The following is a 23,723-nucleotide window of genomic DNA, read 5'->3' as shown; positions in this document are numbered from 1 at the left end:
CAAGCTGCAATCTGCTTTCTTGGTGTCATCTGTGAATTTTATTATTGATGCTACTCATTCCTTCTGGATCAACAATGTTAAATAGGATGGGACCCTACACCATTCCCTTTGGTACCATGGTAGGCACCTCTCCTAGACTTAATTTTCCCATTTTCAAAGAATAATTAACTTGACCTCATACAAATTTAAGATATCTTCTGTTGCCTCCCACTGTGCTCCTCTGCAGTGGGAATTTATATAAAATGTATTATGGAAATGAGCTGTGAAAACATTCCTGGTTTCTCTGAAGTATCCATAAGGAAGCAGATGGGCATGGCCTAGAACTTTTTAAATCCATGACACTGGCCTTTAAAAAGCATGGCAGACTCAAAAGCGAGAGGCCACAATGAAGAACAGCAGAGGAAGAAGCTTGGAACAATGTGGGAATCATTTATTTAATATGCTTTATATTTTCTTTAATATCAGTCTCAAGATGTAGCATTCTTGATGGCAGTGATAAAATACAGCCTGTTTTTATAGCAGCCTTTACATATATACAGTATCCCAAAAGAATGGCTTATTTAACTTGAAGCTTGTCGTGGACATAACTCGCACTGAGGACTAGTGCCTCTGCTTGGATTGGGGTGGGGGAGAATTAGAAAGGAAAAGATAAAAATTTGAAAAACTCTGAGGCCGGTCAGTACTGACACCGCAAAATCATTTAACATAGCCTAGCGAATCCCGCGCTCTTTCTGATATCAGTGCGTATCGCCCTGCCTGGCTTCTGCTCAGACAGTTGGCACAAAGGGGGTTGTAAAATTCAGCCTTAACTTCCATATTTTCTAGACCCACATTTATATGCTTAATATTGCTGTGGGTGTTGTAAACTTTGCACTGAAAGACAAGCATATGGAACATAGAACATTACCTGTTGAAGCCTTAAGTTTTGTATTTCCTGACTTTTTTGGGTTAAAATTTTTAAGCGATTTAAGAACTTAAATCACATTTTCAAAAATTACTTAGGAGCCTCAGAGCCTAAATCACTAAGACCCAGGTTTTTAAAGCTATTTAGGCATTGCAAAAGTAAGAATCACAATGCTTAATTGATTTAGGAGACTAAATCTCATTTTCAAAATGGATTTAGGCACTTAGGAGTCTAAATTCTATTGACAGTCAATGGGATTTAGACTCCTTACTGATAGTTAAGACCAAAGCAGACTGTGATGAACTTCAAAAAGATCTCACAAAACTAAGTGATTGGGCAACAAAATGGCAAATGAAATTTAATGTGGATAAATGTAAAGTAATGCACATTGGAAAAAATAACCCCAACTATACATACAATATGATGGGGGCTAATTTAGCTACAACAAGTCAGGAAAAAGATCTTGGAGTCATAGTGGATAGTTCTCTGAAGATGTCCGCGCAGTGTGCAGAGGCGGTCAAAAAAGCAAACAGAATGTTAGGGATCATTAAAAAGGGGATAGAGAATAAGACTGAGAATATATTATTGCCCTTATATAAATCGATGGTACGCCCACATCTCGAATACTGCATACAGATGTGGTCTCCTCATCTAAAAAAAGATATACTGGCACTAGAAAAGGTACAGAAAAGGGCAACTAAAATGATTGGGGGTTTGGAACAGGTCCCATATGAGGAGAGATTAAAGAGGCTAGGACTCTTCAGCTTGGAAAAGAGGAGACTAAGGGGGGATATGATAGAGGTATATAAAATCATGAGTGATGTGGAGAAAGTGGATAAGGAAAAGTTATTTACTTATTCCCATAATACAAGAACTAGGGGTCACCAAATGAAATTAATAGGCAGCAGGTTTAAAACAAATACAAGGAAGTTCTTCTTCACGCAGCGCACAGTCAACTTGTGGAACTCCTTACCTGAGGAGGTTGTGAAGGCTAGGACTATAACAGTGTTTAAAAGAGAACTGGATAAATTCATGGTGGTTAAGTCCATTAATGGCTATTAGCCAGGATGGGTAAGGAACGGTGTCCCTAGCCTCTGTTTGTCAGAGGATGGAGATGGATGGCAGGAGAGAGATCACTTGATCATTGCCTGTTGGTCCACTCCCTCTGGGGCACCTGGCATTGGCCACTGTCGGTAGACAGGATACTGGGCTAGATGGACCTTTGGTCTGACCCGGTACAGCCGTTCTTATGTTCTTATGAAAATGAAATTTAGGCTCCTAAACCAGTTAGGCATTGTGACACTGAGCATAGCAATGCCGAAATAGTTTTAAATACCTGGGCTTACGGGCCTGTCTATAAAAACACTGAGTTCACAACAAGTTGGGGTGTAATCTACCACACACTAGCCTGCCATGCACTAAGCATCCATGTGGACCCTGTTGCCCCCCACTAAAATTCCCCAGTGTCCTTTAACCTACTCGCATTTCAACGTGGGGTAGATCAAAGCGCGCTAGGGAACTTCTAGCGTGCAGCAGCTAAGGTCCACACTGACAGTTGGTTCGCAGCAAGGTGAGGTGTAAATCTACCCCACACTAGCCTGCAGTGCCCTAAGTGTTTATATAGACAAGCTGTTAGGTGCTTTTGGAAATTTTAGCCTTTGCAATTTTTAGCGTGTAACTTTAACATAGCGTGAATGGAAAGCCCCATGCATATTTATGGCTCTGCATATATGCCAATAATAAAAAGAGGGAAAGGAATGCATTCAACATTAAAAAAATCCTGTTTTATAAGCACGTAGGGCCGGATCCTCCACTGGTGTGAACAAACATTAGCTCCACTGACTCCAGTAAAATAAAAGCATGTCATAAGGGCAATAAGAGATGGAGTAGCAATTATGAGTCACAGGCAAGGAAGAAAAATATTTTTAGATGAGGTTTGACAAAAGATGGGTGGAGGGGGAAGAGTCAGAGAGAGAGAGACACACACACACAGACAGACAGACAAAGTCACGCTCTAGTTGGTAAGTGCTAAAGAGAAGATGTCCCTGGTCCCAGTAGTGGTAAGATTGAAAAGGGCTGAGAGGAAGCAAGTGAGTAGATGCAGAGAGTAGCGAAGAGAGACAAAATTTACTCATGCAGCTGGAGCAAATCCATGGAAAACAATATGAGACAACACTAGGTTTGTGTGGAATGGAGGTAAATTGGGTGTGCCGTGATTCACGGTTCTCAAATCAGACCAGGACGAATTCTTTAGGCATATACACCATGCAATGCCAGTGACCTCCATGGAGTTTTACGGGGGTAACAGAGGAGATTTTGGCTCATTACTTTATGACAAATAATTATGGCAAGTACTAGTCTCCTATGAATATTTCTTCATCCAAGGGAAAATTAAGTTTTTAAATGATGCTTTGAAAGTTCAGTGCAATTAAGCAAGCAGAAGTTTACATGCTTGCATCTCATTTCATCTTTTCTGCATCTCATTGGTCTACAGACTGGTCTGAAAATTTCACAGAACAGGCTGTCTCGCTAGGTCTCCAGTGCTTCCAGGTTGCATGGGAGTGGAAGACACCATGAGCACAAACTTTCTCACACTATTTCTATACATCACCTTCCAGTGAGGCTGTCTTTTTTGAACATTGAAACTAGAGATGGACATGAGCCAAAACTCTGGATGAGAAAGAATTTGGGCCCATCTGTACTCAAAACAGACCTGGCTACCATTCAAAGTTTGGGATAAAGTTGTGGAGGTGTTTATTTCATCCAAATTGGTTTGCCTATTCCTATGATAAACATGTTCCTAAAAGCATAAAGCAAAAATCTCCTTTCAGAGCTGTAAGACAACACTTTACCCCCATTTTCTGCTCCCCCCATATCCATGGAATTTGTACTGAGCAAGACATTGGAGTCAAGAGACCAGATCAGCTGGTGTAAGTTGGTGTAGTTCCATTAAAGAAAATTTATGCCAACTGAGGATGTGGTCCAAGAGCTACAAAGTGAATCTCAGAGAAAAAGTTGAATTGAAATATGCTCTTCTGGAACAAATGTATTGACCAATTCAGTTTTATTCAGGACAAGAAAATGTGTTCATTCTTTAAGTAAATACAACCCAAATCTCCCTTGAATGTATTACAACCACAGCACAGAGATGCTATCAGATTGATCAAAACCTCAGGCTTTGTAGGACATTCAGATTTGCATTCTGTGGATCATATACTTCAATATTTTCTCTATATAATTGTAATAGTATTGTTTTTTCATAATGACTTTTAATCCATTGTTCAGAAAAATACAGTGATTCTCTAATACACTTATTAACAAGATAGCACAAATAAGCCTAGGGAAAGCTTTCAATCTGTTTTTTTGCTTCTTGTAAAGGACTTTCTGCATCTGGGAATTTAGAAGTTCATTAGTTAATGGGGACTGAATAATTGTGCCAATATACTGTAGGCTAAAAAAAATAAACTGACTAATGTTGCTTCAGAAATGCTTTTGGGGCCCCTTGGTATGGTCTAAATATTTAAAGGATGAGCTTTAATTTTTCAAATGATGAATCTTGAAAGAGTTACGTGTGTATTATTGAAGAAAAGTGCTGCAGAATGAACTATTATACAAAGTGAAACCATCAGAGTAATAAAAACAACGAGGAGTACTTGTGGCACCTTAGAGACTAACAAATTTATTTGGGCATCAGCTTTCGTGGGCTAAAACCCACTTCTTCAGATGCATGGAGTGGAAAATACAGTAGGCAGAATATACGGTTTAGCCCACAAAAGCTTATGTCCAAATAAATTTGTTAGTCTCTAAGGTGCCACAAGTACTCCTCGTTGTTTTTGCTGATACAGACTAACACGGCTACCACTCTGAAACACATCAGAGTAATGAGATCAACTGTAGGTCCAAAGCAATATGGTCAGCAACCCCTTTTCTTTAAATTACCAAAAATACTATATGACGTGTAACACCCCAATAGCTAACAAGAACTTTTAAAGTTTATAATAAATTGGGGTCAAGTGGTAAGTTTTACAGCCCCATTTCAGAGTTTCTGATGTCGATTGGCTTACCACAGCTCTGACCACAGTAGCTGACTGGTTCCTTAGGGGTCAGCAAAATCCTACTTTGATTCAAGCTTTTATGGACAGAGAAACACAACTATAAAATTTTCCTTCCACCCAGTTGGTGGTAGCCATATAATTACAGTATGGAATTATTACCAGGTCATATTGTGCGTGGTACAGGCAGAAAATCCAAGGCTCAGGAAATTGCCCATGGTCACCTGAAAAGTCCATATCATAACCATAATTAGAAGACCGCTCTCTTCTGTTAGAACTATGCCTCATCAACTAGATCATGCCAACTCCAGTCAAGCACGTTAACATCTCTGTCATAGTTTCTCTATTTGTACCGTGCAGAGGAGTAATGATATTGAACTACTGTAAAGCAAGGTACTGTACTGTGTGAAGTACTACAGAAATGCAAAGTCAAGACCATTTAGTTTCAGAAAGGTAATACAACTCAAGATGCCATGGCTGGCAGCCCTGTGCTTTAATCCACTGGGCTTTTAGGAGGCTCCACCCCCTTAGTCGAAATTCATACTTGTCAATTTGAGACTAATAATGGCTATTTGCTTTTTCACAAACATCCAGATAGTGCTAAATATCATTAAAATTGCCCCAAATCCACAAACCTTACTCAAGCTCAAAACCAGATACATCTTTATCCAAAACAACTACCAACATTTCACACCTCTCTTACACATATCAATGCTACACATCCAAGATAAAACTCACCCCTGGGCAGAAGGCCAGAACAAGGTATATGTCCTACATAAATCCCACTTAAGTCTTATTTTGAAGGCTAACCAGGTAACTGAACTTCTGGAGTGGACCCGGATGCAGAAGAGATGGAGATGACGCCTTCCTCTCCGCCACCACTTCACTTATGGCCTACTTTTCTGTATTTGTTGTTCTTTTTCCTGTTCTCCCATCCCCAGTATTAGCCTGATATTACCCAGAAAACTGTGAAGTTAATTTTTGCACCAATTTTTGCCCATTTTGACAGTTTTGTAACAAACACCAGTAAGTTCCTGGGAAATTTTAAACAAAATAAAAACTGAAAACAAAGGGACTTGCCATTTGGCTTCCACCTGCCTGACTGATGGAGGGACTTGCCCATTTGTCCATATTGGTGACAGCTGCACCACTTAAAGCAATTTGAGTGATGAGGGCAAGTTACTTTTTTGGTGGGGGAAAGGGTGTTGGGTGGGGGAGAATAATGTGAGAGTTTAAACACATTATTCTGGAGAGGTGGCATCCCTCAGTAGGGAAGAGAGACATTCATAGAACATAAAACCTTTCAGAAGTTCTGGTTCAATAAATAAGTTTCCTTGAGCACATCCTCCCATTCCCATTGAGGAGATTTGCACCAAATAAAATGTAAATCTCTGACAATGAAAAGTGATCAGAATTGCTGGCTACAGTTTTACATCATGTGCATTTGACTTTTGATATAGACCATCTGTGAGTTGGCAACAGTAATAAATCTGAATGTTAGCACAAATCATTTTCCAAGTTGTAGGGCAAATGCTATCACACTTAAGTGTCATCTACTCATTAAGATAAAACAAGCGTCCTTGTGTCATTAATTTTTTGATTAGTTGCCTATTTCCAGAACTTTAGAGGCAGCAAATGCACCCTTATTTTCCTATAACATGGATAGTGTGTATGTTTAAGTCCCCTTGGCAATTCTTATAAATCATACACATTGCTTTGAGTCTTTGCTAGAAAAGTGATGATTTCAGCATGTTTCAAAGAAACATTCTGAAAATAAATCCTGCTGTTCTGTAATTTTATCACAGTGTAAGGGCTATGCTTAGTGGGTAGCATGAGTAGATCCCTGGTCTGCAGCCACACCACTTTCAGCTCTGATCTGGTCAGATTTCAAGCTAAGCAGTGACAGGCATGGTCATTTTTTTAATTGGAGACCTCCAAATAAGTAGCATTGGTGTTTCAGGAGGTGGCACTCTTCCCTCCAAATCAGTAGAGAAAGTATCATCACAGCATGGGGTTAAAAGGCTGTCTGTTGCTGTGCTTTCAGTGAGGCACAAATCCAAGATCCTGACCACTTAAAAAGCATCCATAGCAATGGACTCCAACCCCCATATGTAATACTAGCAAGTAAGATAATATCTATTGGAACAAGCAGGAATGTGAAGGGTACATCAAGTATTCTAGGAAGAGTTTATAAACAGGCTAAATAGGGTTCTGAGAGATATCCGGAGTGAACCCAGGATTCTTCTTTTAATTACAAGATCTTACACCAAATTCATGTCTGCTGTAAATCCATCTTATACCATGTGTGTGCATTTAGCTTTTTAATCTAGCGGTAACAATAATATGTATTGGAGAAACTATTTTAACTGAGAACTTTTTTTTTAATCAGTCTAATATATTGAAATATGGAAGCCTGCATCTGATTTCAGTATTTTTGGCTAGTTTGATATTATAGGAAAATCTTTTGAAAAGAACTTATGCTGATTGTTTGAAAGATATTTTAATATGATTTAGCCCTTTTTCCTCTTAAAAAAATAAACTGAAGGGGAAAAAAATCCATTAAAAAAAAAGAATAAGTGTGCTAGCCTCAGTGCCACGTTCCAGTCTGAATAAACAAATTGGATCAAATTCAGCCCTGATGTAAATAGAGCCATAGTCATTGAAACCAGTTTCATTTTTGGAAGTTATGATGATTTTTTAAACATTCCATCACAGAAATGTCTTGGATTACATGCTCCAGATATTGTTTATATTATTGTCCAATAGGAAGACCCAGGCCTGTGATTATTACTGGATAGCTGGTTAACTTTTTTATTTTTTCAGTCCCTTTGTGGTAATTGCAGAGGTCCCATGTACGAAGGCTGTGTCTATGGACAGTCATAGTTCTAAGATGTGGTATAAAAGAAGGTTATGGGGTGGCACCTGGGGAGAGATGGGTAGATCTTAGCTGTGAAGAGGAGCTAGGATGTTCTATGTATGAAAAAGCTCCAATTCATGGACGCTGGGGAAACTTTACAAAACATCAATACAGTACTTCAAGTCGCGTGATAGAATAGTAGCAAGGAACATATAGAAGATTCTGCTCTAACAATCTGCATTTAGATTTTAAACTCTTCTCAAATTGTTTTTATTATTTTTAAGAGTCTACCTATCGTCATCAGGCAACTATTGATGATGAAGTTGTTTCCATGGAGATACTAGACACAGCTGGTCAGGTGAGTGAGAACAGTCCAGAAGATCTGATTCTCATACACGAATAAACAGGAGAAAAGGGGTGAGAGTAAGGCAGCTGCACGACACTTCCGGTGACTAAAATCAAGTAGAGCCCATGCCACTCTGAGCAGCGGCTGCCAGACCCGGGTGCTGCACACAGATCGATGTTTAGAGTTTTGTAATGTGGAAGAGCGGGTGGAGATAGTGTGTGACCATCTGGAGAACTCTTTATTTTACATGCCTTAACTGTAACAAAGGCTGCGTAAGGAACTTCAGCAGGTGCCCCAAGGTACTCCACTTCATCATCTGGAAGCAACTGTCTCTGTGCACAAGGAGCCTGCCACATAAATCTGCAAGATGAAGGCTCTGCATGAAATCAGTGCAGTGTAATCTATGGTAACAGTGACCTGCCTGGCCCAGATCACATTACCAGATTTCCCTAATGGGTAATAGATCTCTTGCCTGGTGCCATTATCCAGAGGAGATACAGACAGTCTAGCAGTATTCCTCTAAGTGACCTATGTGGACACCCAAGAGCACCCCATGAAGCTAACCCCTTAGAAAGGAATCACAATACCAGGATATAGGCAGGGCCGGTGCAAGGATGTTTCGCGCCCTAGATGAAACTTCCACCTTGTGCCCTCCCCCCTCCCCGAGCCCTGCGGGAGCTCCCTACCCCCAGCCTCTGCCCTGAGGTCCCCCCCCGCGGCAGCTCCCCACCCCCCCTCCGCCCTGAGGCACCCCCCCTGCGGCAGCTCCCCACCCCCCCTCCGCCCTGAGGCGACCCCCCCCCCGTGGCAGCTCCCCACCCCCCCGGCCCAGGGAGCCGTGCAGCAGCTCCCCACCCCAGCTTACCTCTGCTCCGCCCCCTCCCCAAGCCCTGCGGCAGCTCCCCACACCCCCCTCCGCCCTGAGGCACCCCCCCACGGCAGCTCCCCTCCACCCTGAGGTGCCCCCCCGCGGCAGCTTCCCCCCCCCCCGGACCAGGGAGCCATGCAGCAGCTCCCCACCCCAGCTCACCTTTGCTCCGCCCCCTCCCCAAGCCCTGCGGCAGCTCCCCACACCCCCACTCCACCCTGAGGCGCCTCCCCCCCGGCAGCTCCCCCCCCCCGCCCTGAGGCGCCCCCCCGGCAGCAGCTCCCCAAACCACCCCTCCGCCCTGAGGCGCCTCCCCCGCGGCAGCTCCCCACACACCCCCTTCACCCTGAGGCACACCCCCCCCCCCGTGGCAGCTCTCTGCCCTGAGGCGCCCCCCCTCCCCCGCAGCAGCTCCCTACCCCCCGGCCCGGGGAGCCGTGCGGCAACTCCCCACCCCAGCTCACCTCTCTTCCTCCCCCTCCCCAAGCACGCCGTCGCTGCTCCACTTCTCCCGCCTTGCGGCGCCAATCAGCTGTTTGGCGCCGCAAGCCTGGGAGGGAGAGAAGCAGAGCGGGGCAGCGTGCTCAGGGGAGGAGGCAGAGCAGAGGTGAGCTGGGGCGGGGAGCGGGTCCCCTGTGTGCCGCCCCCCCCCCCTTACTTGCTGCAGGCGGCCCTCCCCGCGCCCCCTGCACCAGCTCACCTCCACTCCACCGCCGCCCCGGAGCGCGCTTTTGTCCACCCCCAACCACTTGGCGCCCTAGGCAGCCGCCTAGTTTGCCTAGTGGTTGCACCGGCCCTGGATATAGGTGGCAAACAGACACTTCCTACAGCCAGCTGATCATACACTATGGTCAGCCATGCACAGCCAGGACACAAGTATAACTTGTAAGCTACACCCACCAAAACAAGCACTGTAGATTCTGCCTCACCATGGCCACCATTCACTCTTACCAAACACTGGCAGGTGCTCACACTGAAAACCACCAGAAACCCATCCAAACCTATCAGACTTTTCCTCAAAATCTACTACAGGGACACACAACAACATTATTCCGCTCACAGCTATAGATCCTTAGGGTCTGATTCTCCACTGCCTTGCACCCTGTGCAGTCATCTCCACCTTTGCAGAATGGATGTAAAATCAGAAAAGTTGTAGTTTTACATCCACGTTGCCCAGGTGTAAATGGCTTTGCACCCTGCTCAGTCATTGAGAGGCCAGCCTAGGGGACGGATGTCTACCTGAAGGGCTTGTATTAGTTTCCCACTGTATTCAGCCAGTGTATGATCTTCTCCTTAAACTGGTGTCCTTCTTTCCAAACAGGAGGACACTATTCAGAAGGAAGGACACGTACGATGGGGTGAAGGCTTTGTGCTAGTCTACGATATCACCGACAGGGGCAGCTTTGAGGAAGTGCTGCCACTTAAGAACTTGCTGGATGAAGTTAAAAAACCCAAGAATGTTACTCTGATCCTAGTGGGGAACAAAGCAGACCTGGACCACTCCAGGCAGGTCAGCACAGAGGAAGGAGAAAAGCTGGCCACGGAACTGGCATGTGCATTTTATGAGTGCTCCGCTTGCACAGGTGAAGGCAACATAATGGAGGCCTTCTATGAGCTTTGCCGTGAGGTACGGCGTCGTAAGATGGTCCAGGGCAAGACTCGGAGACGGAGCTCCACCACCCACGTCAAGCAGGCGATTAACAAGATGCTCACCAAAATCAGCAGCTAAAAGAATTGTAACTAAGTAGAGAACCGGTGTAGAGAAGATTAGGTTGGGGTGGGGAGGAGGCAGCCAGGACATATTAAAATAAAAGTTGGTCAAAGCTTTACTTAAAAAAAAAAAAGTCACGTCATCCCTTTTTGAGTATATAGGGCAGATTCCTTTCTACTTTATTTAAATGGTTTTTGAGTGGTAGCATCCACTCCACACCATTTCCATCCAACATCATAGAGACATTCTAAAGGATTGGATGACTCAAGGGATTGGTAATGAGACAGCTAGGTTGCTGGCTCCAATCCAGCCCAGATTGGTAATGATTGAAAATCATTATCTTCTGATGGCTGCTCAGTGGCCTATGAGTAATGAGTCTCAGTCCTGGAAGGCATCCTCAGCAGAGAGGCCAAGGACTGAATCACCTGGGAGACTGCTTTATTGTACTCTCCAAAATGGTTATTCTGGCACATTTCACGAACACTAAATTTACACACAATTTCTTTTATTATAACCCCTCTTTTCTTGTATTATTTTTCCAGCCCAATACTAGTGCCTACATTCTTAGGTATGTATTTAAAATAGGAAAAATATTGCATGACAGTAGAGATTTCAACCGGGGTGATGGGTGAATTTCAATAGGTCTGAAGGACATAAATGTGGCTGGTTTTCCAAGTCTCTCGAATCTGCAAAAGTGGGCAGGGAATATTGCAGAAACAGCTTTTCTGAAGGCAATTTCAGCATTCCACCTCAAAGAACAGAAGTTTGTGTGTGGGGGTGGGGGGTGGGAATCAAACAAAGATAACCAATCTACTAGTGAAGTTCCAGAGATTCGGTTATGGTTAGTTATGAGTTTTTGATGATAGTTCCACTTTGCTGCTTTATCCAAAATGATGCATCCACTTTTACGTTAAAATAAAGAAAGGCCCAGCCCAAGCCTCAAATTCTGGGACAATTGAGAATTCAAAATCCAAACTCATATGCAGATACAATGTAAATGGCCCCTTTCTTTACAATGGGACAAGCCAAAAGGCCCCAGACTTTCAGGTGTTTAGAACACAGATCTACATTTTATGGCTTGAGCCAATGGTTAGTTTAAACCAGCAGAGAAGACGTTTTTAGGCTTTTTTGAGTTTTTAATAGTATTGATCTGATTTTTTTAATTTTCTCCTTTCCTCCATCCCTATGGCTTCAGCCAGCTCTTAGCTTTCCCTCTACTTTACTCACCTATTGGCTGCATTTCTGGGGCCCTCTTGAGGGGGAGAGAGAGAGACAGACAGACACACACACACACACACACATATACAGGAGCTAGAATTAGGAGGTAGTTAAGAATTTTCAGATTATGCTTCTTTCTTAGCAGTTACATTACACCCTTTTAGGCAGCTAGAAATGGAACCAAGACTACCATCATGCAGAGTCACAGGCAATTGGGTGGACCCACTAATAGGAGTCTGAGCAGCTCTTTCCTTTGATTAACATCCCCCTTCTATGCAAATACTCTGAGCTTTATTCTCCACCTTGTGTAGTCATTTAATTTACGCCTGTGCAAGGAGAATGAAAAATGGACAGAGAATGCTATCATGGGGTAGGCAAGTGGTGATATTCGATTTGTTAGCACTTTGCACAAGTGTAAATGACCACATAAGGGGCATCATAGTGGACTAAGCCCTCTGCTTCCAGGTGAGCAGGAAACAGGAGTCCTAAATCAGTTTTTAAACCAGGAATGACTTAAAGAGACTCTGTCAAGTTCATTTTCTTTCAAACAATGTCACTAACACTCTCTCTGATGACTGTCATTGAAGGAATTCATACTCAAATGTACTTTAAAGACCTATATGCTCTTCGTTTACTTTCTGAACTTCATCGCATTTGGGACAGTGAAATTAGACTGTTGAATGTGGAGTAAGTTTTCTTTTTGGTTCTCATACGCTCGCACGTTTTCAGTTGCAAACACGACAATAGAATCTTCAAAGCATGGCTCTGGTCAGAAGAGCAACAAATTGTTACCTTCTCATTCAACAGATCTTCCCAAAATGTGTCAGTCATATTGCTAACTTTAGTGACAACAATCAGTTTTTGCCTTTTTTTACTCCTGTTAGCAACGCAGAGCCAACATAGCTATGGGAGAGTGAGCCAGATTCTGTTCTGGCTCATGCATCAACACTTGTTAACTATGGCATTGATCTTGCAAACATGCATGTGATTAACTTAATATGTATGAGAAAGTGTTGTCAGGTTCAGGACCTAAGTTTTTCCTGTAATCTTTAATAATGTGATATCACATGAGCCCAAAAGAACAGACCTTACCTTTACATCCCAGGGCAAGATTGCAGGCTTGGCAATGGGTGTGTGTGGAGTGACATTATTTTACTTGTACACTGAGGAAATTTGATTTGAAGATCAGTGAGAGAGAACATGGGATGTCATGATGCTCTTTGGATAGACTACATTTTCAGATTAAAATTGCAGATGAAAATACACACACAAAATTGACTTTTTAAAAGGTGATGACCATGTTTGTAGTAGGAAGTTTTGTCAGCTAAAGAAATAGTAAATTATTATCTTACTTCTTGACAATGTCCCTTGAAAATGTGTCTTTCCTTTTAACATTAGTTTATGGAGAAGTAATGAAATCCCTTTTGAAAGAACACATCATGCTGAGCAAACGTGTCTTACTTGTTAAGGAGAGACCCTCTATTAAAAGTAGCAATGTTTATTTGTGAAGATTGAGGTTGGAGACTACTGCAAATGACAGACGACTGGACAAAAAAATGGGGGCTATTTTGTGATTTGGGTATTGTTTCTATTTTGTTTTTAATTAAGAGTGCTGTTGTTTTTCCTCTGTTTAATGGGCTGATTGTTAAGCCAATTGTAACACAGTATGACTACAGTCTAATTTACTGCTTCTCAAGCTGTTGTAATTTATTATTGGCTGTTCTGTAGAAGTTTCCTATTTCTACAATTTCTCAAATGAGCCAGAAAATGCCGAAGTGTTGAAAGGCGCAAATGCAAAGTGAACCCATATCAACTGATCTTTCAAGCAGGAAACAGGGTAATTAAAAGCCTTCACTTGTATTCTTACTGCCAATTTTTCTTTTTTAATGGTATTTCCCCTCCCCTTTTTTTTGCACTTTCCCCCTAAAGAAGTTTCCTCATTAGTTCAACATCATTGATCGCGATTCACTGAAGTCACAAATAAAGAGTTAGAGATGCCCATACTGCAAGATTTGGATCAGGATCCAAACTTTTTCCAAGTTGGGGTGTTCATATCTAGCGGATTGGTGCAATCATTACAGAAAAGGGGGTGGGGGGGAAGAGACCATGAAGTTTGGATCCATATCAAGCTAAACTTTCCCCAAATTTGGGGATGTTTGTATGTGGGGTTTGGGTACATATATACTCGGCACATATATTGTACCAAATTATATATAACTGTATGTATTTTGACATACAAGAATATGAAGGCCCACGCCTATAGATAATATATAAGAACAATATAAAAATAGAGAAAATCACTGCTCTCTGTACTGAACTCTTACATGTTCATTTTCCTCCAGATACCTCTGATACTCTGTCTTTCAATTAACAAGGGGCCGAATCTTCAAGTCCTCATTCAGTTTTTATTTAGAAAGATTTTTAAAGATATTTAGGTGCCGACCTCTGAGAATTCAGCACCTAAATACCTTTTAAAATATGGTCCTTTGTTCTTACCTTAGGTAAAGTCAAAGTGAATTTTGCCTGAATAACCTGTTCAGGATTTGGCCCAGAGTGAACAGATCAGTTTAACTGGTGTGAATCACAGATATTTCACCAAAACACCTAGGCATCCAATAGATGCAATAGCATTTATAAGGGAATATGGAGCCTTTTACCATTAGCAATTATAGCAATTCAAAGCTGATCAAAAGTATTATAGCAATCTGGCTATTTGGTTGCCTGAATGAAATTGGTTGACAAAGGTCTGTGCAATCCTTATCCTGCCATGTAAGTGATAAGTGGGTCAAAGCCATAAAGTTCAGGGTGGTTGTCATTGACTTCATTGGAGACAGGATTTCCCCCAGATATGGCTGTTCCCAAATATCAGGGGTAATTGGACTTCAGCCTCTAGGGCTGTCACTCTGGAGTGACACCTATTGTTAGCACTAAATTTGATAAGAAGGAGGCGGAGGGATGCCAACTACGCTGTTCTAGGGCCCTAATCAGTTTCCTTTACATGTAAGGTAAATTGTCTTACCCCTATGAGAAGAAATGGGATTTTCCTGAAACAGTGACTGGCATTTCCCTAGGAAACTTTGTGGAGATTTTATTCAAATATGGTCAGGCTAGAGCCTAAGTTGTAGCTGAGATAGGCTCAGTAAAGTTGAAGGCTAGGCATGGGGGGCAGGAAATGGCACTAAACACCTTAGTGTTTCCCCCAGTTCTTGGTCCATTCAGGCTGTTTCCCCTGGCAACTAAGGATCACCAGGGCATAGGGATGCCTAAACCATGCCCCCTTCTCCTGGGAGCACCCCCTATGACATGGGTGGTGTCGAGCTTCTATGCTTGCCCTGTGCCATATGGGGAATCCTGCAAGGGCCAGGTAAGCCAGCTTTCCAGTTGTGATGTGCCACTAGGGCAGTGCCAAACAGCTGGAGTAGAGTCAAGAATCAGGCTCTTAAACTATAACTGCCTCATCAACTAGACTCAAAAAGTTTCCTGCAAAATAAATTACAGTACTGCAATTCTTAGCTTTCAAGGGGGAAAGATCCTAAAGATTACGTATGCATAGACTTTCTAGTTCTTCTCTCTTCCTCTAATGGCTCAAACTATTTACATAACTTTCAAGAGGAAAAAAAAGCATTTGTAAAGATATAGAGGCTTTATTTCAACAATACTCCTTGACAGCTTGGTGTAGCTGACTTATTTTCTTTGAAAAAGTAAATCTATAATAAAAACAGTGTCATTTTAGAAGCTCTGGTGTTATGTGCTTTATTTCCATTACATATGCCAAGCAGGAACTACATGGCCATTAAGATGCAAAGAGCTTGAAATTCATCCACTTACTTTGTGATGTTACTAACTGCCTGGGATGGTGGCCTATGGGAATTGAGTTCAGTCTTGATTCTAGTGGGCATAGGTCTGTATCACAGAAGCGATTTACATGATTTACACCAGTAAGCGTCACCTTGGACTAAATTCATCTCTGGTGTAACTCCACTGACTTCAGTGGGGTTACACTAAGTATTAATCAAGCCCTTTGTTGGCAGTCCTAGTAGCGCCAATGACTGAATGGACAAGGAGATAGCTACCCTATTCCCTGTACCCTATAGGCAATCCCTTTCCACCTTGGATTTGAGGCAGATTGGTGGGGTATTGTGGAAAAGTCATCAATAGTGCAAGCTTACCATCGAATGGCTGTGGTTAAAATGGGACTTCAGTCTCCAGGATTGTCGGAGATTGTAGGTGATTCTGTACCTATAAAGAGGCTATGGCTACATAGCAGAAGTATTCCATCATGAGAATACAATAGGTAGACATTGTGTTGCAGTCAGATTTTGAAAGTTTAAACATTAACACGTTACTAGTCCACAGACTTTGATATGAATGTTTGTTAGGAAAGAATGGTCTTCTGGTTCAAGTACAGGACCTTTGTCAAGAGAACTGAGTTCTATCCCAGACTTTCTGTGCGATCTTCGGTGCGCCACGTAACTACTCTCCATCTCAGTTCCTTAGCTATAAATGAGGAATAACATTTCCCTAAACTCCTGGGAGATCTGATGCTTAATTCATTGATAGTGGTAAAACTATTTGCATCCACAATAACAACTTCTATTCATAGATCTCCAAGCTTCAGTGCTAGAACTATAGCTTTGCAAGTGTGTCAGTTTTATTGGCAGTAGCATTTATTTGCTCAGGAACAAGAAGTTATGGTCACATCTTCACTTCCAAGGGTTTGTCTACATGGTACATTAGCATGCACAAGCTGAAATAGAAATTCTAGCACACACCTGCAGGCCACGTACTAACTGCCCATGGGGACGATGCTGGCATGCACTAAACGTTCTCTAGTATGGGTTGACTTACTGCAGTTCGAAATGGGCAGGGCTTGGGTTCTGCCAGAACACCATTCCTGGGGACCTAGAACGCCATTCTGGTACTTCTACTAATTGTAGCCACTTCCCAGCCTCCATGCAGGGGGTGAGCAGAGCCCTGGTGCCAGTGCCAGGAAAGGAGCCTCTTTCCCTCCTTGGCTGCAGAGTGTCCTCTGAGCTGGCAGGTGCTAGTACTGAGCCTTGTTAGGGGGCGCTCAGTGGGGGGCAGTGCAGAGGGAGTGGGGGACCAGACTGGGTAGGCAGCTGAGGGGCTGGAGCTGCTGGAAGCTTGGAGCTGGACCTGGGTAGCAGGAGCCCCCCTGCCAGGCACAGATAGAGGGGACACAGGAATGGGGTGGGCTCTGTGAGGAGTCAGCTCCCCAGGGCCTGCCCCACTGCTCCTATCTTCCTCCCAACTCCCACCACTACTCCCCATTGCTTCCTCCCAGGGCCTCTGCATCTCTGGCCTCCCCCCTCCCATCTTAATATTTAGAACAAGCTTCTGCCTCCTCCGGCACTTTTTTTTTTTTTTTTTGGACTCCAGCACTGGAAATGGGACTGTGTCATCATGCACTAGGGAACTTTTAGCATGCACCAGCAGACATTTAGTGTGTGACATGCTGATGCATGCTAGAGTTTACACCCAAGCTGGTGTGCAATAACATACCCTCCCTGTTGACAAGCCCCGAGTAAGGCAATCCCTGAGTTAAATCTATCCATTGCTAGCTATGTACTTTCAGTTAGTGGCTGATTAATAGATCTGTCTAATAGACTTGGTCACTATTGTTGTATTTTATCTAGAGCTTCAACCTACCTCTTCTGCCCTAGTCAAAGTTACCATGGTAAAGATCGCTGTCAAATATATTCAGATGGAATGACTAAGAGTACAATCAAATAAAAACAAACAAGGGATATAACCTGTGTACAGGTTAAACTCCCACTCATTTCAATGGGAATTTTTCCCAAATAAGGAGTTTAGGATTTTCCACATAAGCATTATAATTTATTAACAGGACATTGGTATGCTGATGATCCACCCAGAAATATAATTAGAAAGATAAAATGCATGACAGTTTTCTTTGTAAAAATATTTTTACAAATTTAATCCAAAAGAAATGCAAATATTATTATTAATGCCAGTTGAACTGAGTTGAAATTTGAAATTAATGTCAGGCTTATGGTGTCCAAGTTTTAATTCCAGTGCGGAAAAACAGCTTCTGGATCATTCCGTGTTTTAGAATTAGTTTATGTTGAACTATGAGAAATGGCTATCCCTAAATAATTTAAAATAATTTCCTAACAACTCTATTACCTTGGCTCCATGCTCTATCTACATGACAAGCTACAAATGTATAGTGATTATTAAAAGAACAGGATGGCACATATTTTGTCTTTAATTCTTAAGACATTAGACAAGATAAATACATTACCCAAGATATATTTTGGAGCAAAAAGGTCCCATATTCATCTCTAAGTTCTGAAATTTATTATATTCTGATGCTAATACAACACCACCTACCAAGCCTTTCAATGAAGATATAGAACTCTGGACCTTTAGAACCAAAAGCATGGGCCCCTATCACATGAACTAAGAGTAACTCTGTTATCTGGTACTAGTAAATGGCTTATTTCACATGTCTGGTCCAGCCACTTATAGGGCGACATGACCAAACATACTTAGCCAGTGTGTTACATAATAACTTCAGCCTAGTTTTAAAAGGCACTAAGGATCCTTGTTAATGTCACTTAGTTTCGGTTGCTCAGTATTACTACTACTGTGTCCCTTAGAGTTCAGAGTCTCGGTCAGATAAAACCTCAGAGTGTTTACTTTGAACTTCTATAGTATCATCCATTCAAGAATTCCAAAGCACTTTAGGTAGATGAATGAATGAGGCCTCATAACATTCCTGTAAAGTAGAGAAGTATCATTACCTGTATATTGATAGGGAAACAGGGGCACAGAGAGGTTAAGTGACTTGCCCTGGCAGAGCCAGGAATACAACAAGCCTTGTGACTCCCATCTTTGTGCTTTACCAAAAGCCTGTATTCTTCTCTCAGATTATCAAAAGTTTATCTATAAAATTGTGTTGAAAAACCTCACAAGAGCAGGTTCCATTTCTAGTTGCCATCCCATTCCTAACATGTGTTTTCATCCATGCACGCAGGTTATTGTCCAAACTTATTCCTTTCCTAAGGGATCCCCTGGTCTGGCTGCCAGAGTGAGTCAGCAGCACAGCTCTGCAATTACACACATGATCATTTGTTATGATATCTGAATTACTTCCACATAGGGTCTGAAAGAACTGGAACCAAGAAGTGCCGATGTATATGGAAAAATTATTTTTATATATAAAGAAAAGTTAATCACACATAAATAAAGGTTTAACTTGCATTAAGTTCAAGGGTTTAGGGCAGAAGTTTATATAATCTTTTATCCAATCTATTTCATCCATCCTCAGTGGACTCTGGGATGTGCCTAACATCTGTAGAATAGAATTCAAAGGCACATGTGAAATCACCAGATGTTATTAGAAATACTAGATGAGCATATTTTTACCATGCCATTAATGTGCTTAATGCTAGCCCAGAAGTAAAGAGGAGAGATGCCTGCATGAACTGAAAAGAGCAAAACAGGAGTGAACATGCTCTACAACTATTAACAGATATATGAGTTTCTTTAAGAAAAAAATTGCCATAGGCTGCCTTTTATTTCCTGTCACTTTTTTCCCCAATATTGCAGTAGAAGTGAAGTGTACAACCTCCATCAGAGACTTTCTTTTAAAGACAATAGTTCTCTAGAAGTACAGTTAGGACATGCACATTTTATTAAATAAGCACAATAGGGAAGATATCAGAGGAGATGCCAATGGTAGTTATAGACAGGGACAAAAAAGGAGAGATCTCTACATGACATTTTTCAGAAAAGAAACCACTTAAAGACCCTTATGAATTCTGACATTTATACACAAAGATATAGTGGGCTAGGTGTACCCATGATCCTCTGAAAATAATTAGCATTCTCCCGGGATGGGAGAAGTAGGGATAGAGGAATAGAGTGATTTAGTATGAGGATACCAAACCTTCGCCATTAGGATCAAATCTAGCCTAGATTGCTACTAAGTGAGGTGACCATCATGAAGAGTTAGTTATCAGTTCCAAAGGAACTAATATCCGCATCACAAAATATCACCATGACTGGTATTGGCACCTGTAATTGGCAGGTTCAAACTAAAAGTGAGGATTGAATGGTCACACTGATTGATTTATTCTCTCAACCCTAGAAGTGGCTCATCTAGAATTTTTAATGTATTTAGATATCAGTGTGTGTGACTGTCCAAATACACACTGCCACTCTTTCCTGCACGCACCCATACCATACCATACCCATAGGGCTTTCATTCTAAACACTTCTCACCAGCAGGACACTTCATTGAAAATGGAAAGAAGAGAAGTAGAATGGCTATTTTCAGAGAGTTATTAAAAATACTTGCAAATAATGGGCCAAATTTATTTTCCACTGAAGTCAGTATTGAATTTGGTTCATTGTGAATAGTCAGACCCAATCCACAAGTACCAATAACTGGCCCCATGGTAGGCAGGTAGCTAATCAATCAATCAATCAATAAATAAATAAATAAATAAAAGAATTACACATTTTTAAAGATCTAAATAAAGCTTGAAATAGTCCACTTTGTGTTACAATTTTCAAAAACTGCATCTTGTTAGGCAGACATTGAACGAACGGAATAGGGTCTTTTTTCTTGGCTCTGTATCTGTGGCCTTTTGAGGAACACAAACATCACATTCTACTTTCCCAGCCAGGCCCCTCTCTCTATCCCTGATGCCAACACACACAACCTCTGCCTCATTCCCTGCTGTGTGTGTCTATTTCTCTCCTCCAGGACTTTTCTTAATTTCCAGCGGGGCATCTCCTATTGCTCCCTCTTTACCTAGTCTCTAGTTCAGCCTCTCCCTCTCCTCCCCCAGGCCTTCTGAAGTTAACTCCTGAACTTGCCTGTGCATCCTCCCATCCTCAAAGCAAGACTTCAGCTTTATTACTCACAAAAATTCACTAAGGCCCTCATCCAAAGCCCACTGAAGTCAATGGGTATCTTTGGATTTGGCCTCTCTTTTTATGAGCCCCGACATATGCACACTGCATTTATTTCTCATAGGCTGGATGTTAGGGAAACAGTGGCTCAAAGTGTCACAAGCTTTCTGACTCTCTCTTTCCCCCTCAACAGGACTTTGGCAGGTGGTCTGGAACGACAATTATTGTGGAGTTTGAGAGCCAGTTCCCTTGCTGCAAAAAGTTGGTGTAGCTCCCTTGACTATGCTGACTTTCATGAGCTGAGGATCTGGCCCAAAAAGTTTTACAACACCTAACAAGAATACAGTTCTCTCTATGAAATGTCATTCTGGTTCCCCCTGAAATTTTGTTTTGATTTCAACAATTTTACATTAAAAATATATTTTTGAAGACACTTCAAAAGGACAGGTCATTCTGAAACAAACACCTCAAACCTTTTGTTCTGGCAACTTTGAAAGAGGACTTTTTTTTTTTTTTTTTTTTTTAATATCCCCACAATTTGGGGTTTTTTAAAACTAAATGTCGTCCAAATCAATAAGATTTCATGAAAAAAAAGTCAGTTTTGTCAAAATAACATTTGCTCAGTGGAAAACTCTTAAGATGAAAATTTTCTGACCAGCTGTAGCCTGGTTTACATTATGCGGACTATTGCCGTCTTGGGGGACTGGAGTCTGAGCACATGCGCACCTTGATTTTATTGTTTTCATTCATTTCTCCTGATGTTGCAGGTAGTAGCCTTGCTGTGTATCTGCTAACTAACTACCCTTTTAGAGCTCAGGAGTGCAGGAGATGCTGCTCAGCTAATGCCCAGACAGTTGTGGCAAGCTCACAAAGTAAGTACATGGTGGCATGGAGTCTCTGTGTTTGTATGTGTGCATGTGCACAAAGGGTATGTGCCAGTGCCTCTGTGAACTACCCATCAACTTTGTCCTTAAGTTTATCAGGAGCAGGGGCAGCTCTAGCTTTTTTGCCACCCCAGGCACGGCAGGCAGGCTGCCTTCGGCAGCACGCCTGCGGGAGGTTCCCGGTCCCGCGGATTCGGCATACCCGCCACCGAATTGCCGCCAAATCCGCGGGACCGGCAGACCTCCCGCAGGCAAGCCGCCGAAGGCTGCCTGACTGGCGCCCTCGCAGGGACCGGCAGGGCGCCCCCCGTGGCTTGCTGCCCCAGGCATGCACTTGGAGCGCTGGTGCCTGGAGCCGCCGCGGATCAGGAGACTCCTCAAGGACCAAGAACAGAAAAAAATGTTAATTGTTAAGAAGCTGATAATGTTTCAAAAGTTAAATGCTGCTAAAGTCATCTGTTTATTATGTTTTTGTGTCCTTTGATAAGCAGGGTGGGAACTGAGGGGCTGGGATGGGGTGATCGGAGGGGGAGTTGGGAGCTAGGCAGAGTCAAGAAGAAGAACGCAGTCTCAGATGTTTTGGGTCTCCCTGGAATAGGGTGGTTTGGGGCTTGGGCACACCAGAGAGAAGACGTTCAAATATTGGCTTAGGTTCTCTCAGACTCACCCAGAACTCAGGCCTGGAGAAGGTATGTAGAGCCAAGAGTATCCGAGGCCTGCATGCAGCCATCTTGACAGGTGACAATGTAATATTACTAACAGAGAATATTAATAAGGATTTCACAATTAACACCAGCACATTAGAATACAAAATATGTACAGAAGGTTTTCTGTAGGTTAAGCAGGACATTAAGGGCCTGATCCTGCTTCCATAGAAGTCAATGGCTGAATTCCTATTAGGAATTCAGCCCTAACTTTATAGGAGGCCAAGACTTTCTAGGACAATTGGAGATTTGGAGGGGCCAACTTTAAACAGAAAGAGTTGCGCACCCATCCTTTGAAACCCTGGACTCCAGCTGGGCACCCCAAATCACTAGTTACTTTGGAAAAATCTTGGCCATAGCGTATAAGTGCTTCAACCTTGTGAAAGGCACTTTGAAAAGTCAGTAGTTAATATCAGTGCCTCACTCCAGAGCTAAGTCGGTAAGGCACATGGGCCTTTGAAAACGGACTCTCAGCCTCAATGAACTTTTCAAGCCTCTGATCCTTAACACCACAGAACTTGCATGTGGATTGAATAGACTTGTTCTTGGCCATCCCTCCCCACCGACCCACAGAAAGGAGCCTCCAGCTGTAGCTGATGCCTTTTAAGCTAGCATCTGGATTTTATTTACACCCACTGCACTGGTTTCAGCTGGGGGAGGAGGGTGCTATGGGTTGCACTTTTCACACGTCTTCATGAACTTGATCCACTTGGTTCACTGATTCACTTGAAGCATGAAGCACAAAACAGCGATGTTTCAAATAGGCGAGGGCTCCAGCTGTGCATTTCCAAGAATGAAATAAGGTGTTTTTAATTACCTTGATCAAATGCGTACGGATTGCTCCACTTGCAAATTTCTCTCATATTCAAGGAAATGCTTCCAAAATCCCTAAGGGTCTGTGCTTACAATACCACTGCAGCTAATGAAACCCTGATTCAAGTGTAAGGCATGTTCAAATGTTTTGCAGAAATAAGTCTTTCCCCCCCCTAAATTCAGCAAAAACTTTGGGGACACTGGGTAGCTCAGGGGAATGAAACAGAAGGATGGTTTTGTGGTTGAGACATTGGAATGGGACTAAGTAGATCTGAGATCAGCTCTCAGATGGCCACAGAATTCCTCTTTGGCCCCAGGCAAGTCATCTAGGGCCTGATCCAAAGCCACCAAAGTTAATGGAAAGACTCCCATATGCTTCAGTAGACTTTGGATCAGGATCTTTATCTCGGTGCTTTAGTTTCCTTATCTATATACTAGGAACAACACCACTTCCTTTAT

General features: G+C 42.5%; 1 protein-coding gene across 2 annotated transcripts in view; it reads left to right on the top strand.

The window, feature by feature from the left end:
• Positions 1 to 10,756, top strand: part of RERG (RAS like estrogen regulated growth inhibitor) — a 114,837-nt gene extending 104,081 nt beyond the window's left edge. For both annotated transcript variants that reach the window (XM_065423680.1, XM_065423679.1), the window contains 2 exons: positions 8,098 to 8,171; positions 10,349 to 10,756. In XM_065423680.1, coding sequence (XP_065279752.1) covers positions 8,098 to 8,171; positions 10,349 to 10,756 — 482 coding nt within the window. The remainder of the gene's footprint in view (positions 1 to 8,097; positions 8,172 to 10,348) is intronic.
• The last annotated feature ends 12,967 nt before the right edge of the window (positions 10,757 to 23,723 follow it).

This window comes from Emys orbicularis, chromosome 1, assembly GCF_028017835.1.
Source record: "Emys orbicularis isolate rEmyOrb1 chromosome 1, rEmyOrb1.hap1, whole genome shotgun sequence".
In the NCBI taxonomy this organism is placed as follows: domain Eukaryota; kingdom Metazoa; phylum Chordata; order Testudines; family Emydidae; genus Emys; species Emys orbicularis.
Note: the sequence above shows the minus strand (reverse complement) of the source record. Positions and strands in the feature narration are given on the sequence as shown.